The sequence below is a fragment of the Populus nigra genome, chromosome 1 (genome assembly GCF_951802175.1).
Source record: "Populus nigra chromosome 1, ddPopNigr1.1, whole genome shotgun sequence".
In the NCBI taxonomy this organism is placed as follows: domain Eukaryota; kingdom Viridiplantae; phylum Streptophyta; class Magnoliopsida; order Malpighiales; family Salicaceae; genus Populus; species Populus nigra.
This window is the reverse complement of record NC_084852.1, coordinates 36253441-36273621: the sequence shown is the minus strand read 5'-3', so window position 1 is coordinate 36273621 and position 20181 is coordinate 36253441. Positions and strand designations below refer to the sequence as shown.

Genomic DNA, 20181 nt, shown 5'->3' with positions numbered 1-20181 from the left:
GCTTTTTAAGCATAGTAGCTATGCAATACCTCCTCACTGCCCTGCCGAGTTTTTAAACTTGACCCGATGGTCGACCCAGTTTAAAGCCTAAATTTCAGGTTTTGACCGGATCACTAACTTTTGACGAGATCATAGGTCGCCCGGGTCAATTTTGATTTTTTTTTAAATCAAAACGACATCATTTTAATTAAAAAAACAAAAGTCAACAGGTTGCAACCGGGTTTTTGACCGAGTCTTGTCTGGTCAGCCAGGTCACCCTGGGTTTTCATTTCCTCTATTTTTTCTTAAACTCAGTCCAATTCCAACTCCAAATCGACTTGTCGAGCCGAGCCGAGCCGGGTTTCAAAACTATACTATCATGAACCATAGTTTTTCGCAGCTCAAAAAAGTATATATTTTTTACCTAAACTTCCAAACATACTTGAGACAACCTCATAAATATTTCATAAAAAAAAAATACATGTGAGCTTTGAACATGTTGGAAAGTCATGACTAACAAAAACAAAAAAAAAAAAAAACAAATAGAAATCTCGAGGTAATCATAAACATTTTCTTTTATACTATAGCATTCGAACATTCATCTTCTTTATTATTTCTTGTAATCAACCATGAACACACAACCTCCTTACCATCATCTCTCCTGTATATTTACTAAGTACCAGAGGGTTCTCTTGTATCTCATAGAAAACTTATATTTTAGAAAATCATGAATCACTAACCAAACTTTTCAATAATTATTTCAATGTCCATCAACCAATCAAAAAAAAACCGAATATCTCAAAACCTGTTTGAAAATGTAATGCAAACCATGTTTTTTAAAAATTTTAAATTATTTCTTTATATTTCATATCATTTTAATATATTAATATTAAAAATAATTTTAAAAATAAAAAAATATTTTTTTAATATTTTTTTAAATAAAAAATACTTTAAACTATATCAATTCCGCGCAACAAGATTGAATATCTGCTACCTCAATTCTGGACTCCCAATTAAAAACAAACCTAATAAGAATCCATTCAATAATGTTCGACATGCTTGACTGAATTATTGATGGGCCCAGAAGTACCTCTGGTTTTGGCTGCTCTCGCTCCCGAACCACCCTCTTATGTATCCTTTGGATTCCAATTAATCTTTCCGTGGAGACAAATTGATCTTCTTCCGGGTCCACCCGACCCAAAAGTCCTGACTCCCAACAACAACAACTTTGAATGGTTGATAATTGATATGGGCTCTCAGCCATTTATTTGTTTTTTTTTTCTTTTTCTTATAAAAATATATAATACGAAGATTTTATAGCAGGCTGACCTAATTAAAATTAGATGGCATCAACTTATCAATTCCTCCAATCCAAGCCTATCTACTCCTTCGACATGCTTTCTTTATAAATCTGTTTAATCATTTAGAATAGGACTAATTTACAGGCCTTACCACTGCATATCAAATCAATTTTTCTTAACCGTTATAGATCATTTGAAATTTTTATTAAACTAAAACTAACTAACTTTGAAACCTCTATATCTAATTATTTATTTAATTTAAATTTAAAATTAAATTATATCGGAGTGTTCAAGGATATCTCGGCCGGCCGGTAAAAAAATTCTATTCATAGATTCACGTTAGTATAAGAGAGAGAACATTGAGGCTGTGTGATTTTAGCCATATATTATACCTTTTAGTATTTTGCCATGATATAGTAGTATTTGAGCATCAATCATTCATTATTTACATGAGTCACACACACTATTCATAGATTCACGTTAGTACGCAGTTTCCTTTCATTCCACCGTTAGACAATGATGAAGCATCAATCTTGTTCGTGGACATTCTTTACCATCTCCTGTCTCCTTCTTCTTTCGCCGGTCTTCGTCTCCTCGAAGTGCACAAGGAAAGCACACGACAGTCATGATCAAAACACATCTGAAGCACTCAAATACAAACTCATTGCAATATCTTCAATTTTATTTGCCAGTGCACTAGGAATCTGTCTCCCATTTTTTGTCAAAAACTTGTCATACTTGCACCCAGACAGAGAAGCATTTTTCCTCATCAAGGCATTTGCTGCTGGTGTGATCTTGGGAACCGGGTTCATTCACATACTTCCTGATGCTTTTGAGAGCTTAACTAGCCCTTGTCTTGTTCAAAATCCATGGGAGAAATTTCCCTTTGCAGGTTTTGTGGCCATGTTATCTGCCATAGGGACTTTGATGATGGAGTCTTTCGCCACAGGGTACCATAAGAGGCTCGAGTTGAGAAAACCTCAACCAGTCAGTGGCGATCATGAGGAGAACAGTGATCAAGATGATAATGGGGCTGGTGGGGTTCATATTCGTGGGCCTGCTTTCGCACTGAAGAGAGCAAATTCATCGGATCTTAATCGGCACCGCATTGTTTCTCAGGTAAGGTTTATAGTACCGATAATAAATTAATGAGTATAATGCATTCTTATTAAGCACTACCCTTGCTATTTATTTATTTATTTTACTTTCGTTTTCTTTATATTCTTTCCCTGCTCTTAGATATAGTTTTAAGAGGTGGGTAATTGACACTGGTTACTCTTTTTTTTTTGTGCAATTGTTTTTACGATGATTTTATTTCAATTTTCTCTCTTAATTATTAATTAGGAAGTGAAGAAATTATTTTTTTTTTATTGTTGAACCGTTTATATGATCATTATGCTTATATATATTAATCAGAGGATCTTAACGAGTAATTATTATGCTTAGTATACATTGACTGGTCCACTCCACATGCCACGCAATGCCACCCCCACAAGATTTATACAAATATTTGTGGAATAAAAGGATTAAACTAATAAGATGAACAAAACGCAACTTAAAATGCTTAGGAAATTAGAGAGAAATCAAGTCTCAAGCATCCCAGCACCAACTAAAAAAAACGTTTCGCTTCCCCTTGTTTATGATGTTGTCAATAGAAAATGAATCTTCGGACCCACCTTTCATATCACGTATCCATCAAAGGAGAGAAGAGAGTAGGACCACAAATGGACCTGCCTGAAATGTCTGTCGTGGACAATTGTAGCCGGGCCGAACTTCGTCAAAGTTTGTTTTTTTTTTTTTAAAAAAAAAAAGTTAAACGGTTTAACATTTATTTTAAAAAATATAATACTTTAAAAAATTAATTTTTTAAAAATATTTTTATATTTATGACAACGAGTTGATGAGCCGACATTATCACTAACATGACTTTCTAGTATATGAATTGCCTTATCCTATTATATATCATCATCTAAATATAATATTTTTTCAAGTATTTTTAATGTTATACAACATAAATTAAACTAATAGAATGAATAATAATAAGTAGTGTATTATCTTTAATTTCATAAAGATTAGCAATAGCCTTTTCACCGTCCTATATCAAATCATCAATCTAGTTTTGAGTTCAATACAATTATTAATCTTTAAATAAAACATAATTAATATCAAATATTAACTTAAAAACCTATAGCATTTTGAATCCGACTTGTACCGGGTTTGGTGTGATAATATTACGAGCAGGATAATAGGATCTGATACATCCACCAATGCATAAATGTTATCATTGTCTTGAAAATGAAAAATAAATAAATCCTTGAATCTTTTAAGATTTGATAATATTGTAAGTGGGTGTGTCAATAAATGATATTTGAAATTTTGAAATTTATTTTAAACTTATGATCACCATAATATATATATATATAAATTTTGAAATTTATTTTAAATAAATTTCAAAATTTCAATGAATGATATATATAAAATATAATCACCATAATATTTGCAATTCTATGTAGTATAAAATAATATATTTTATTTTAAACTTATAATCACCATGTCTCTATATGAAATAGATGCTTCATCCTCACGATCACGTTTGTGGCCTGTAGATGCAGAAGAAGTAGATCCACATGTACACGACAACCTATCCAATCGTACCTGCCAAAAACATTTATTATATAAAATCAGTATAATATAATAACAAATTTAAGTTCTAACATAACATCTCTAAATAAAATAATAATTGACATATAATGCGCTGACAATTAATTATTAAATTGTTTATATTCACAAGTTTTTTTTTTTATTATTATTATACCATATCAGACTATTTATATCATATGAAAAGGCCCCTCTTTTATATCAATCTTGTCATGCATGTAATTGAATGAATTTCTCATCTAGATGGGTCTACATATACTCAGGATCGTTATATTCACTGTAATATAATTCTTCAAGTATAGGATGAAATGGAGTTCCCTCCCTGTATCTTTTGGATCAACAAACTAGCTAAAATTAATAGATTTATTAAATGTTATTAATAGATTTTAATACCTCATCCTTTGCTTGCGAGTTGTGGTGTCGGCGCATCCTAATTCTTCCCCTCTTTCTTCCTCATCCTTCATCGAAAATCACAATTGAAAACACACACACACACTAAGTACTTTGCCAAGCCCAGGAACCAAGGAAAACTCTTGAAGAAGACTTTCTTCTTCTCGCATTCCTGGGGGTACTGCTGCTAACCAAGCTTTTTTTTTAATTTATTATTTATTCATGAGCTGGGAAATTATTAATTATTTTTCTTGTTCTAAATTTATATATATTATATGGGCATATATAGAGTGAAATTAGAAAAAAGTTGGTAATGTTTATAACATTGAAATTTAAAAGCAGAGTTGGTCTTAACTTTTAGCACAAGCATGTATATATTTAACTTGATCTTGGTGATATAAGTTTTAAGAATTGAAGGAAAAAGAAATTTAAGAATTGTGCAAAGGGCATTTATTGAATGAAAACAAATTTTGAGGAAATTAAGGTGCAAAGAATTTGAAAGTTGAGGGGCGGTGTGAAGTGCTCAAATTGAAGAAGAATCAACTTGAAGAATGTGTTAAGAAAACTTAATTGGAAAGGGAAAAGATTATAGGGAAATTGGTTTGAAATATAAAATTTTTTGCTGTGCATTCTTTAGAAGTTTTAGGATTTTTTTCAGCTACTAGCTTCCTATGTATTAACCTCTTTTTTAAATCCTAACTAGCTTTTGAAGTATTTGGACATTGTTTCACAACATAGCCAAGCTCTTAAACTATTTATATCCTTAGTTAACACAATAAAACTAGTTTTAGTTTACATGATACATTAGCAATTTGTTTATTTTAGGTTTCTTAATTGTTAATTAATGAAAATATATGGACATGAATAATTATATTGTATTTTTAAGTAACTTAAATTATATATAAACTTTTACTTGAACCATGTATTTTAAGGTGTTTGAATTATATATATAAAAAAATTCATTATAATTTTACTATCCAAGTTTATATTGTATTTATAACAACTTTGGATTTATTTGCACAACATATAAGAATATGTGAATAAGACCAATGAAAACTTAGTCAGTTACTACATGTGCATGTTCTTTTGACCAATTTGACTATTCATCAAATTTTTTTTTGGACACCTAGGTATTGTTTTTGGTGTACTTAAAAAGTCTCATCATCAACATTAAATAGTTATGCAATGTGATCTCTAGATCTGTTCGTTTTCGAGTCCAATTTGATTTGTACAAATGGAGGCTATAATACCCCATGTGTAATGTAGTTAGTGACATACTCTTTTTATTTAACAAAATAAGCATTACTCTCAGAAAATGTTAATTAGGCTAAACTAGAATTATCTAGACATTCATAACACCAATTGCTTAAAAACATGCCTAACTGCATAAATTAAAACCTAAAATATCTCAATTAAAACATAATACCCAATTACAACAATTTATTCCAAAACTCAATGTACACCTTGATTGCGATTATTTAGAGATTCATAATCCAATTACAATCAAGCACACCTAATTGCATCTATTAAAATATAAAATATTGCAATTCAAATATAAAACCTAATTACAATAATTTATCTTAGAATTCAACACAAACCCTAATTTCTCTTAATTTTTCTAATTTCGGCATAATTGATTCCACAAATAACATGAATTACATAAAAACACTCCTAATTGCTTCATTTAAACCCTAAATTATATCATTTAAACAAAATTTCAACTTATCCAACACAACCCTAAAAAATAATAAATAATAAATTAAAACTAACAATCTAACAATTTAACAATGATACCCATAAAATTAAGAGAAATGTAGTGTTTTTACCGTAAGTTGTCGATAGCTAGGTGGTGGTCCTAGTGGTGGTCATGATGGGGAGACTGAAAGAGGTGATTGGGACAATTGGTTTTATTGAAAAAACACTAGAATGATGTATAGGGAAAAGGGAAAGAAGATTATAGTGTTTTGGTTGAGGATTGGTGGTTATTTTCAGCGATCTGGGTGGAAGAACAATTGGCTTTTTAGGTTTTTTTGTAACAGTTGATGAAGGAAGAAGAGGAGAAAGCTAGGTTTTTATATTTATCAAAAATGTGATTATGAAAAATAGTTGTGTAATGTAATTGTGATTTATTATCGCTTCTTTAAATAAAGATGCAATTGGTGATCACATGTTTGAATAAAAACATGATTGGTAATTGTGTCTTTGTTAAAACTGTGTTATTTTTTAAATATTTTTGAAACCCGTGTATTTTTTCTAAATTTTTGTATAACTTTGTTATTGTTAAAAACAAATTGGCATGCAAAGCTATTTTGTAAGGCCTCGTTTGTTTTTGTGGTAAAAGTAACTATTACGACAAACTTGCTGTAAAAGTACTATTATGTTAAGCATACATGTTCTATTTCAATCAAATGGCAGGAAATTGACTGTTTGTCTTTTCCTTTGGCACCTAATCTTTGACATAACACATTCTACAGGTCTTGGAAATGGGAATTTTAGTTCATTCTGTGATCATTGGATTATCCTTGGGTGCTTCCAAAAGTTCAAAAACAATCAAACCTTTGGTGGCAGCTTTGAGTTTTCATCAATTTTTTGAAGGTGTGGGACTTGGTGGATGCATTTCTCAGGTAACAATAAAAAGTCAATTTTTAGATGTGTATCAATAGGTGTCCTATTCTTGCTCTTGTAGCACCCTTCTAATAAAAAGATATTACTGTGTAAGCATTTTTGGCTAGCATACTTTTCCATGCAAAAAAATAAAAATAAAATTAAGGGTCACAAAATAGAATTATTAAATATCTCACAACCCAAGATCCAAGATTAAATTATGAAATAAATTGTGAATATGAACAAGTATATGAAGTTTTTGTTCATCTTTAATGTTGAATATTTAAAATTTCCTTTATTTAATTGTGAAGGCAAAATTCAAGCTTCGAGCGAAGGTCATTATGATTCTATTCTTCTCCCTTACCACCCCGACTGGCATTGCTATTGGCATATGGATATCAAGAAGTTATAATGAAGCCAGTCCAATGGCATTGATTGTTCAAGGCATTCTTAATTCAGCGTCTGCTGGGATCTTAATATATATGGCACTTGTTGACCTTCTTGCAGCTGACTTCATAAATTCTAATATGCTATATAGTTTTTGGCTCCAACTTGGAGCATACCTTACCCTTCTTCTAGGGGCATTTAGTATGTCACTTTTGGCTATATGGGGAGGAAATTAATAGTCTGTGAGAGATTTGTCAATTTATTAGAGCTCAATTAAAAGAAATTGAAACTAACTTCCATTTTCTTGGCTCATTTATATTTGTTATTCTTCTTATTCACTTTTGTCTCCTCTTGCTAAAATTATCACATCTATAAGCAATGAAGCAGAGTTAATTGAAAATATCCTTCTTTTTTTTTAAAAAAAAAAAACTCCTGATTCTTTTGTCAAGATAAGGTGCAACTATCTTTGTAAAGAATTAAAGAGAGCCCCCTATTTATGTTTTTATTGTTTTTCTTGTATGTAAATATTAAGTTTTATATTGTACCACTACAAAATGGAATATACAAAATATTATTTTAAATCAATTGCATTTGAGGATTAATGGATCATCTTAAAAGATTATTTAAAAAACTAAAGCATGTGGTGTTTTCATGGTATGTATTGTTTTACAATTCATAGATTGAATTGATATCTTTTTTATTTAGTTATCAAACTTTTTTTCTCCTAGATTTGATTCTTAGATGGCAAAATTGGTAGTTGATTGTGCATCAAAAGTAGCATTAAGTCTTTTATTTTACATATGTATTTATTGTTTTTATTTGGGTTTTTTATAATAATTGATGTGCTTTTTAGTAATGAAGTTTCTTTTAATGTTTCGATAGGTTTTTGGAGCTTAAATGAATTATTTCAGAAAATTCAACATCGAAATTCAGAACAAAGAATTGAAGAGAAATTTAGTTGAAGATTGAAGCAAATCTTGGTTCAAATAAGTGCTCCAAATTTGCCTCAAAAATCAATTCTATTCCAATTCTAGAAAAGAATATCATATGATCTATTTCAAGCCCAAACTTGCCTTATGTTGTGTGCAAACTTCAACCATCAAACACTCAAAGTTTTAATGTCAATCTTAGACCAAATAATAGGTACATTTGTATCCTTATTTTAATCTTAAATTCAGCCCCAAATCAGCCAAGCACAATCCATGATCTTACATGTCCACACAACAAATAACATTTGATTTATTTTGGGTAATTCATTGACCCAAGAGGGCAAGCACATGGATGGAAAGCTGGAGGGGACATTGTCACATTATTTTGGGTCAAAAAGAAGAAAGAGACAGCTCACAAATGAGGAAGAAAAACATGCACCAAAGTGTTCTCCAAGCTGACCTGATTTGATTTTCCAGAACACCTTTCGGTGTTTTGCCCATAACTTTTGACTCAGATGTCCAAATAAGCTGTTCTTTAATGATATGGAAAGATAATAGAATGTCCTATAAATATGTCTCTAATAGCCATCTCCAAAGGAGGCTTCTAAGAGGGTCGAATTGCTGTCCAAAGTTAGAGTCAGATTTGTGTCCGAATTTTTACTGAAATTGTGTTGTGTTCTTCTTTATAGATTTCGGTTCTTTAGCTTGTAAAACTCATTATTTCAGTTTGATTCAAGTTATTTAATGTTTATTAAAGTGTTATTATATATAATCATGGTTGGCTAATCTCTTTCTTGGATCCAAATCAAGGATGATGGTGGTTGAGGTGAGTTCTTTAAGATATGAATGAATCTTAATGTCTATCTTTTCATTTTCTTCATGAATGTTTATTATTGCAAAGAAATTTTAGAAATCATTTAGGTAATGTTATAATCTTGAATTTTTATGCACAAACCTTAGTTTTGGTATAGAGATTGCTTGATTCAATGTCTTACTTAATATGATAATACTTGTTCATTCTTAAGCAATAATCAATCTTCATCTTTTTAAACTTCATTGTAATATCTTTCGATCTAATATCACCATCGTTGATATTAGGTTGAGTTATCTTATATATGTTGAAGGAATCACCAATACATCACCATTAAAATTGATTTGGACCAAGACTTACCTTTTCTTGTCATTTAAAATCTATTTACACTTTTTCATCTTTGAAAACAAATCCATCAATCATTTTCAACCAAGTTATTGTTAATTTAATTTCTCTTGAGTTTTGTTTTGTTACCTATCTTAATTTCCAGATCTAGCTCTCTGTGGATATGACCTCGATCTTACCGAGTTAATTACTACATCGCACACTCGTGCACTTGCGAGTTAAAACAAGCCGATCATAAAAAACAGTCAAGCAGTAGTCAATTGCTTCTAATTTATTAAGGAATGATAAGATTCAAAGATAAGAGACCAAAGTAAAAAAGACAGGAAAAATAAGTGTTGCTTTCAAAATTGATGTGAAAAGTTATGTTTGGTCCTCATACTTTCCAATGAAAATATTTCCAGTCCTTTTAGATAACAAAAACTCAATTTGATCTAAAACTTTAATTTTTTTTTTTTTATCACTGAGTTCGGGAGTGAGGAGAGAGAGTTGGATTTCAATTGAAGAAAGAGAAAATCATTAGTTAACATCGATTTCAGCCACTAAAATTGTTGATCTTGATGTTAGCATATTCCATTTTTTTAAGACTTCTAATGGGGTGTTGTTTGTCCTTAATTTTACTTGAGATAGTAGAATTGGGCTCATAAAGTTTTTTAGATTTGGGGTTGATTTTTGGTTTTTAAATTGACTTTTTGCTAATTTGAGTCCATATATGGGTTTATTTAGGTCCCGTCCTCCTAGCCAAGCAAAACAAAAATTAAAAATGCAATGCATATAGGCTTGTCCTTGATTTTGAGCCCAGGGGCTAACCCTATTAGGCTTGGACTCCTAGATTTCTTTTTAAATGGCTTTTTTTACTTCATTTAAAAAAAATCAATAAAAACATTTTTTTGAAAATTATTCCATTAAATGCTATTTGGCTCTAGTTTTTTTTTTCAAATGAGATTATGATTTTTTTCCCTAATATTATAAGGCATTGTTTTTGTATAACCCTTCATAATTGTTTTTTTTCTCTTCAAATATGATCTAAGTTAATTATAATTGAATGAGAAAATTATGTTTTAGATACTATTTTATTAGATATCAATCAATTAAATTTTTTTTTGGATGAGATTCTTGTTTTTTTTCTCTTTTTGTTTTTGTTTTCAAAAGAGTTAAAATAATGAGTTTTCTTATAGAAAATAATTTTATTTTGTATAATTAAAAAAAATTAGAGCTCCTTACATGTCGCAATCAAGTATATTGATATGCATTTTTATCTTATTTTACCAGCTTAATCTTTGGTTAGCACCATAATGCTTCTAACATTTATTAATGTATACCATCCTTAATATATTTTGTTAAATGCATGCATCTTTTTAGTTCTCAATTAATTTTTTTTAATGGTGTAAAATGAATTGTCAATGCCTATATATTTTTTTAGTCTTGTTAAGAAAAATTAATCCTAACTTGCGTTGTGTAATGTGTGCAAATGACTAGTTTAAAATAAAGTTGTTAATTTTGTTCTGTTTTATTTGGAATGACTTATATATCTTGTTCTAGTTCAAGATACGAAATAAATTGGAATAAGTTTCATCCCGCTCAAAGTCTCTGCCCATTTCAGAAATTCCTCCAAAATTTTAGCCAAAACATTTTGATTCTATTTTGGCCAAATAGTTTTTTTTCTTTTTTTAAATAAAATCTATATTTTTTCTTTAATTTTATCCTTCAATAAGTTTATTGAAGATTGAACTTCATAATTTATTGTAGCTTGCTTTTTAGTAGTTATCTCAGTTTCATGACCCATATCAAGGTTTAACAGGTTAACCTAGTTGACTCAAGTTTTTTTGTCTATTTTTTAACTGATTTTTTTTCAGTTTTATCATTCAACATCTTCAACATTTGGTTGATTATGAATTATGATTTTTTATTTGTTTTGGTTTTTTTTATAAAATTATCTTAATCTCATAACCCGAGTCATGAGTTCTGCATGTTAACTAGAGTAGACTTAAGTTGTTTTATGGTCTCATGACCCAGGTCAATTCAATATGTTGTCATCTTAATATTTTTTAAAAAATATGTCATCTTGATTGTTTTCTAGGTCAAACTGTATTTTCACTAGTCGTCTAAATTGTCTTTAAACCCATTGAGTCAATCGTGTCCCATCGGGTCAACTTTCACATTTTTAGTTTTGTTTGAAATTTGAATTGCATAATTTCAAGTTAATTTATCTTTGGATTTGAATTGAAATTATATTTGTTAAACTAATATATATATATATATATATATATATATATATATATATATATATGAACAGTACATCCTCGGAATGGAATGTTGCAATGCTCTGAAACAGGAAACATATTGTTCCAATTGAAAAAATAAAACGCTAACTAGAACAGAATTTACAACCTTGGTTTAAAATTAAATTGAGGTTTTCCATAAAAAGGTTAATCCATAATTTTATTATTTATTAGTTTATAATTACCCTTGCTAAGTCAGAAATTAGAGGCAGTGACATCTACACACTTCATCACTGAACATTTATTTAAAAGAGTCTAGTGTTTTTTTATGATATTAAAAAAGTCAAATGTAATTACATTAAACCTGTTGGTGAGTGGTTATGTTAATTTAAAATTTTAGTCAAAGAGATAAAAATAGATAAATTATTTGACTGAATTAGACCTTATAATAAGTATTTGAATCTTTTGTGTGTGATAGTACCAATGTCTTTTTTGTTTCTTTTAAAATAAATTTGCCATGAAAATGAATGCAACTTGAATTGAGTAACTATTGGAAATGAATAAATAACTATTATTTCGCATTTGTCATCCCTAACATGCGAGTCGTAGATCACATATATGACTTTATATGAAATTAATACCTACAACCATTTTCTTCCCTTTTTATCCATTTATTTCCCCTTCTGTTTCTTTTTACAACCTCCTACCCCTCCCTTTTCTTCGCCATCAGTGACCCATCTCTCTATGTCTCTCTCTCTTTTTCCATCACATGTCAACTTATTTCCGACCAAAAAAACAACCACCGGTCACCATCACCAGCCACACTCTACACTTATAGGTATATTGAACACTTATTCTTTATCAATTTGATGTAATTTATGTTAATGTGTGTTGGTTTGATTTTATAAAATGTTAGGGTTTTGAATTAGATATTTTTTTTTTTAAAAAAGGGTTTTATAATTTAGTTAATGAGATATTTGATAATTAGCTTATTTTGTAAAATAATCAGTGATTTTGGGTTGTTGTTGATTGTGAATAAACAAAATTATTTTGTTAAAGTTAGTGTTGATTTAGGTTAAGTTATTGATTACATCGAATTAGGTATAAAATAAGATAATTGGCTATGAAATACAAGAATTACATTGATAAAAAATAAGATAATTGGCTATGAAATATAAGAATTGGATTGATAATTTTGTTATGGTAGCAAAATTTGATGAATTTAGGTGTTCGCCGATTAATATGATGAATTTAGGTTTGAACCAATTATATTATTGTTATGATTCTGTTGATAAATTATGCACTTAATAAATTAGATTTGTATTTTGTTGTGTTGTTTGACAGTATGTCTGATAATTTAGGAATACTATGCTTTCATAGTGGTATCGTTATCAATACCAGCAATGATATCACTTATAATGGAGGAATCTATGAGTTCTTAATTGTTACATTAGACATGTCTCTTAATGAGTTATCTAAAATGTTATATGATCGACCTAGCTGGAATATGTTTGAAATAGAAGTTGAAATTAGAAGTTTATTGCTTAATTGAGGGTCAAATTGTATAAATTCAAGACCAAGGACCAAAGTGAAAAGAGCAGCCAACTTTAGGGCCGCTGTTTGATTTTTGGCAAGGATGTAATTGCATCAATTTTTAAATTAAAATTGCAATTTAGGACTCGATTGAACAAATCACAAATTGAGGACCAATGTGAACTCTAACACATTTTTGTTGCCTTTTCCTTTTAAATGAAACGGCGCGTTATGCCCAAAACGACGTCGTTTCATGCACTGTTAAAAAAAAAGAAAAAAAAAGACCAAAATGGTGCCTTTTTGAACGGCACTGTAACCTTTCTTCTTCCTCTGGACTTGCAAAGTAGGGGAAGAAGAAAATTTTTTCTTCCTCTGTTTTCCACCGCCTACTCTCTCTCAAAAAGACATCGACCAACCCCATTTGCTCGAAGCTTTCCACGTGTTGGAAAAGAGGGAGGAGACGTGTTCCTCGGGCAGGTTTTAGGGTGGCTGCACAGTGGCCGCCCCCTGCCTCTATCTCCCTTGTTTTTCCTATAAATACAGGGGAGAGCACGAGAGAAATGGGGGGAACAGAAAAGAGAGGGCAGAGAAGAGAAAAGAGAAGGGGAAGGCCAAAACAAAAAGAAAAAAAAGAAACGGAGAAGAGAACGAAAAACAGAGGGGAGAGAGAGAAGAAAAACAGCACCGCCAGCCACCACGAACCACTAGCGCCGCCGCTTGTCGCCTCTAGTAGCACAGCCAACGGTTGTAGCCACCGCAGGTCAACTCTTCTTCCCTTTTTTTCTCCTGTTTTGTCCCTGCCATGCCTCCACTGTTCACACGGGCTGGGCTGTAGTTAGGCCAAGTTCGGCCCAGCTCATGCATTTGAGCCGGGTCTAGGCCATTCCAAAAACAATTAAAAGAAAAAAAATATATTGTTCAATATTTGTGATTTCTCCACTTTTTTATTATGTTTTGTTTAATCTTGGTCTGTTTTTTTTTGTCATACGAATCTGATATTAAAATACCCGGTTTTCATCAAGAACTTCCAAAAATACAAAAAAAATGAAAAAACAAAAAATATTTTTGTGCATACGGTCAAATGTCTCAAAGCTAAAAAATCATTTTGTGTTTTTCATAAAAAAAAAAACAATGTTTTAATATGCATTTTGGCTTGAATAACTAGTTTATTAAAGTCAAGAGAACATTGGTCAAAATTGTAAAAACAACAAAAATTTTATTTTGTTTGTCTTTTCATAATTGGAAATGACATTACACGTAATATGTATTTTGGATATTAACTTTTTTTTATCATTAGAACGGTTAGATTTTACCCCATTAAGATAAGAACCTCCTTATTAAGGAGGGCTTTTCTTGAATCTTAGACAGACCACCAATTAGAAAATGCAATAAGACCATAGTTTTTTATCTGACAACAAAATAATGCAACTTACCTTAGGTAGGTCATATTTGGGGTGCTAATACCTTCCATTTACACAACCAGTCTTCATACCCGATCTTTGAAACATGTTAGGGTTTCTAGTAACCAAAATACTAGGTGGTGACTCTCATTCCATTTTAATGATAAGAAACAAGAATTCCTTGTCTCTTCATATTTGCCAAGTACACCATTATATTTTCTTGGAGGGTGAACGATCGTCGCGACACCGCACACGTGCGACACTCAACATCACCAATAAAGGCTATCATTGGATCATAAAGGATGTTGCATGCACCACTATAGTGTCACGACCTCGTTCACACAATGGTGTGTATTGTACATATGCCAGCCACTTCTCCATTTAAGTCACTGGTTTGGCAAAAAAAAAAGGACAAATTTGTTTTAATTTCAATTTTGGTCCCTAAAGATTCAATTGTTTCAAATCAATAAAATTGCATTTCATTTTGTCATACCAAGTATTAATGAAGCCTCGTATTTTTTTCTCAACACCAAAAAAAAACACCAAAATCAATACAAAAATATAAATAATAAACTCCAATCGTCCATCAACAATATATGAAAGGATGATATATAAAAAAAAGTTTACGAGACAAAAAAAAGGTTGAACATTTAGTCTCTGATTTGGCAAAAAAAAAACACAAAGAAAGGAATTTGTACATTTATTTAAAGCTTCAATTATTTTAAATACATTAAATTTTATTTTATTTTTCTAAATCAAGTGTTAACCAAGTTTTGTATTATTTTTTCTCAACATCGTAGGAACCCAACATCAAGCCAATTAAAACGAACTAGCAAGTCTAATCCTATATCAACTCAATGTGAAAGGATTAAATTTTAAAAAAAATTAGTCAGGTTATGAAAACAAACATTATAGAAAACTATTACAATCCATAGTATTTTATATATTGGTCTACAGTAAAACCAAGAAATGTTTTAGTTTCTTTTAATTTAATTTATCTATTAATTTTGTTTAACGATTATGGTGTTCTTACCAGAATTGTCCTTCTCAATTTGACCTCTCATGATCATCTGGATATGCTTATGTGGTGAATAAATTCACTATACTAGTTAACATATACTAAAAGGGCTTAGTTTTTTACTGTAGCAATGAACAGTAAAAAGCTAAGCCTTTTTTCATTTTGGTCTTTGAAATTTAAAAATAAATAGGACTTTTTTTATTTCAAACTTTTTTTATTCAATCTCATCCTCCAACATTAGTTTTACTAGGTATTGGGCTCCATAATTTATTTGCTTTACTTTCTATGAAGTTTTTCAATTTTATGACCCCGGTTGCAAGTTTTACAGGTTAGCCAAGTTGACTTGGGTCATCTTTATTCTTTTTTTAATTATTTCTTTTCTTAACTTCATCCTTTAACATTGAGTTTATTAAGGATTGGGCTTCATAATTGTTTTTTTTTATGTTCTTTCTAGGGATTATTAAGGTCTTATGACTCAGGTCGCGAGTTTTTCAGATTAGCCATGTCAACTTTGGGTTTTTTATCCTTTTTTAATTGAATATTATTTTTCAATTTCATCCTTCAATGTTGGATTGATTGAGAATTAGAATTTTTTATTTTTATTTTTTTCTATAGAGTTATTTCAATCTCTTAGCCCGGGTTCGATAGATTAACTATAGTTGACTCATGTTATTTTTTTGTATTTTTTTCAATTTAATCCTTTTATATTTTTTTATTTGGAATTTGGATTTAAAATTTTTTTTATTAGTTTTATATAGGGTTATCATGGTCTTATGACCTAGGTTGCGAGCTAGGATGATTGAGTCAGGGGGGTTTGTCATTTTTTCAATTTTATTATTTAATATTGGGTTGATTAGAAATTATGCTACATAATTTATTTTGTTTTATATTCTATTAGGTTATCATAATTTTATAATCCTAGTTACGAGTTTGGTCAGTTGACTTATGTGGTTTTTTATGTCTTTTTCTTTAATTTTCTTCTTCAACATTAGTTTAATTAGGAATTAAGCTTCATAATTTATTTTGATTTTTTTTATATGTGGTTATTTGGGTCTCATTACCCATGATTAAATTATTGAATGATTAAATTAAAAAAGTAAAAGAAAAACAAAAAAAATCTCAAGTCAACCGGAGTTAACCTGCCAGACCCGAATCATGCAACTTGAATAGCTCAATAGAAACAAAATAAAAAAAATTATGAAAACAAATTCTCAATTAACCTAATTTTGAAGGATGAAATTAAAAAATAAATTTAATTAAAAAAAGGATAAAAAAACCCAAGTAAACCTAGCTAACCTACAAAACTTACAACCTGAGTTATGAGATTGTGATAACCTCATAAAATAAAATATTAAACTCAGTTCTCAATTAACATAATGTTGAAGGATGAAGTTTAAAAAAAATCAATTAAAAAATAACTAAAAAAACTCAAGACATGAGATCATGATAACTCCATAGAAAATAAACCAAGATAAATTAAGAAAGCCAATACCCATTAAATATAATATTGAAAAATAAAAATAAAACCTTGAAAACCAAATTAAAAAAGATCAAAATATTTCACTTTTTAGTACGTGTATTAATATGGCTATATGCAACTTTTTTGCTGAGGTAAGATGTCAACCATATTATTCTAATCATAAATAAAACTAAAATCTAGATGGATTTCTATCCTAAGGGTGTTTTTTCCGGAAAAACTTGACTTTCAAAGTCATTTTGAACATTTCATAGATTTTTAAATGTTTATACTGCCAACCATTTTCTATTGGTTCATTTTTTTTATTTCACTAAAAAGAGATATTATTAAAACACTATAAAAGTTTTCTATAATACTAGTTTGTTAGCTCATGTTATGCTACAAGTTTGAGTAAAAAAAAAATTTAACATGAAAAAAATATTTAAATCATAGGAAATTATTTAATATTATTATTATTAAAACTAATTTAATGAGTCAATCTTGAAATCTTTTAGCTTGATGCATTGCCTAGCCAAAGTTTAAAATTAACCTATATGAAAATTACCTCAACATGATCTAATCAACTTGACAGATCCAAAGCAACTTGGATGACAAGTAAAAAAGCATGGTTGACTTAAAAAAATTAAAGATGATATATTTTTTTTATTATTGAGATGGTAACATAAAAGATGTTTTTTTTCTGGAAAAAACTTGACTTTTGAAGATATTTTGGATATTTAGTTGATTTTTAAATGTTTATACTGTAATTCATTTTCTGTTAGGTCTTGGTTCTTTTTTTTTATTCCACTAACGAGAGATATTCTTAAAACACTTTAAAATTTTTCTATAATACTAGTTTTCTAGCTCATATTATGCTACAAGTTAGAGTAAGAATTTTTTTAACATGAAAAGAAAATCAGGTTACAGGAAACTATTTGATATTGTTATTAAAATTGACTTAGCGAGTCAACCTTGAAGTCTTTCAACTTGATGCATTGCCTAGCCTCGGTTTAAAATTAACTTGCGTGGAAGTTGCCTCAACGTGATCTAATCAACTTGACAGATCTAAAAACAACCTGAATGACAAGTAAAAAAGTGTGGTTGGCTTTTAAAAAAAAATAGAAATGATATTTTTTTAATATTAAAATGATGATATAAATGATGTTTTTTTTTAAAAAAAGAAGTTGACTTTTGAAGACATTTTGGACAATTGGTTGATTTTTAAATGTTTATACTATAATCCATTTTCTATTACGTCTTGGTTCATTTTTTTTATTCCATTAAAGAGAGATATTCTTAAAACACTTTAAAAGTTTTCTATAATACTAGTTTGATAGCTCACGCTATGCTACAAGTTAGAGTAAGATTTGTTTTAACATGAAAAAATATTTGGGTCACAGAAAACTATTTGATACTATTATTAAAATTGATCTAATGAGTCAATCTTGAAATCTCTCAACTTGATGTATTGCCTAGCCCAGATTTAAAATTAATCTGTGTGGAAAGTGTCTCAACATGATCCAATCAACTTGACAGATTCAAAAGCAACTCAAATGATAGGTAAAAAGGCATGGTTGGCTTTAAAAAAAAATTAAAGATGATATGTTTTTTTATATTGAAACGGTGATATAAAGGGTGTTTTTTTCCGGAAAAAAAACTTGACTTTTGAAGATATTTTGGACATTTCATTGATTTTTAAATGTTTATACTACAATTCATTTTCTATTACATCTTGGTTTTTTTTAATTCCCCTAAAATGAGATATTCTTAAAACACTTTAAAAAATTTCTATAGTACTAGTTTGCTAGCTCATGTTTTGCTAAAAGTTAGAGTAAGATACATGAAAAAAATATTCAGGTCACCGAAAACTATTTGATATTGTTATTAAAATTGACCTAGCAAGTCAACCTTGAAATCTCTTAATTTGATGCATTGCCTAGCCCAGGTTTAGAATTAATCTGCGTGGAAGTTGTCTCAACACAATCCTATCAACTTGGCAGATTCAAAAGCAACTCGAATGATAGGTAAGAAAACACGGTTGGCTTTTAAAAAAATTAAATATGTTATCTTTTTTTTAATATTAAGACGGTAATATAAAGGATGTTTTTTTCGGGGAAAAGTTGACTTTTGAAGACATTTTAAACATTTCATTGATTTTTAAATGTTTATATTGTAATTCATTTTATATTAAATCTTGGTTCATTTTTTTATTTCACTAAAGAGAGATATTCTTAAAACACTTTAAGAGTTTTTTATAGTACCAATTTGCTAGCTCACACTATGTAACTTAGAGTAAGATTTATATTCAGGTTATAGAAAATTATTTAATATTATTATTAAAGCTGACCTAGCGAGTCAACCTAAAAATCTTTCAACTTGCAGATTGTTTAGCTCAGGTTTAAAATTAACTTGCATAGAAGCCTCAACGTGATCTAATCAACTTGACGAATTCAAAAGCAACCCAGATACTAGGTAAAAAAGCGTAGTTGGCTTTAAAAAAATTAATGATGATAATTTTTTTTAATATTGAGACGATGACATATATAATCAACTCGAGCTTCATGGTTTAACCTGTTAAACTTGCAACTCATATTAAAGACTTTATTGAATTTAATAACTTTGTTTTGTAAAATTATTTTTTATTTAATGATATTATAACAAAAATAGATATAAGGATTTTTTTTCTAATTATGATAACCTCAGATAAAACAAACTGAAATAAATTAAGAAGATCAATTCAAAACTAACCAAATGTTAAAGGATAAAATCGAAACAAAAAAAATCCAAAAAGAATTCAATAAAAAGAAAGAAAGAAAGAAGAAGATGGAATTTATAAGAAAAGAAAACAAAAAAAAATCCTAATCCAACAAGTTAACTTTGAAATCTTCAGACCTAATTCCTTTTGTTTCATTTTTTTTTTTTGTCTTTTGTTTTTTGTTTTTTGTTTTTTAAAGCTTATAGTTTCATAAACTTAAATGGTTGAAAAATATTTTGTTACCTAACAAAATTAAGATCATTGAGCTCAATTATTTTGGTTTTTTTTTTATAAAAAGTATTTTTCTACCACGCTTCATGCAATGGGATTATCAATATATCATTATCAAAACTTCTGCTTTTGTTTCTCTTTTGATGGAACTTTCTTTTAATTCAT

At 29.3% G+C, this 20181-nt stretch overlaps 1 protein-coding gene across 1 annotated transcript; it reads left to right on the top strand.

Moving 5' to 3' along the window:
* Positions 1-1313: 1313 nt before the first annotated feature.
* On the top strand, positions 1314-7631 carry LOC133692942 (zinc transporter 1-like). The gene is made up of 3 exons (XM_062114126.1): positions 1314-2399; positions 6803-6952; positions 7244-7631. The coding sequence occupies exons 1-3, from the start codon at positions 1797-1799 to the stop codon at positions 7553-7555; spliced, it is 1065 nt and encodes a 354-aa protein (XP_061970110.1). The 5' UTR covers positions 1314-1796; the 3' UTR covers positions 7556-7631.
* The last annotated feature ends 12550 nt before the right edge of the window (positions 7632-20181 follow it).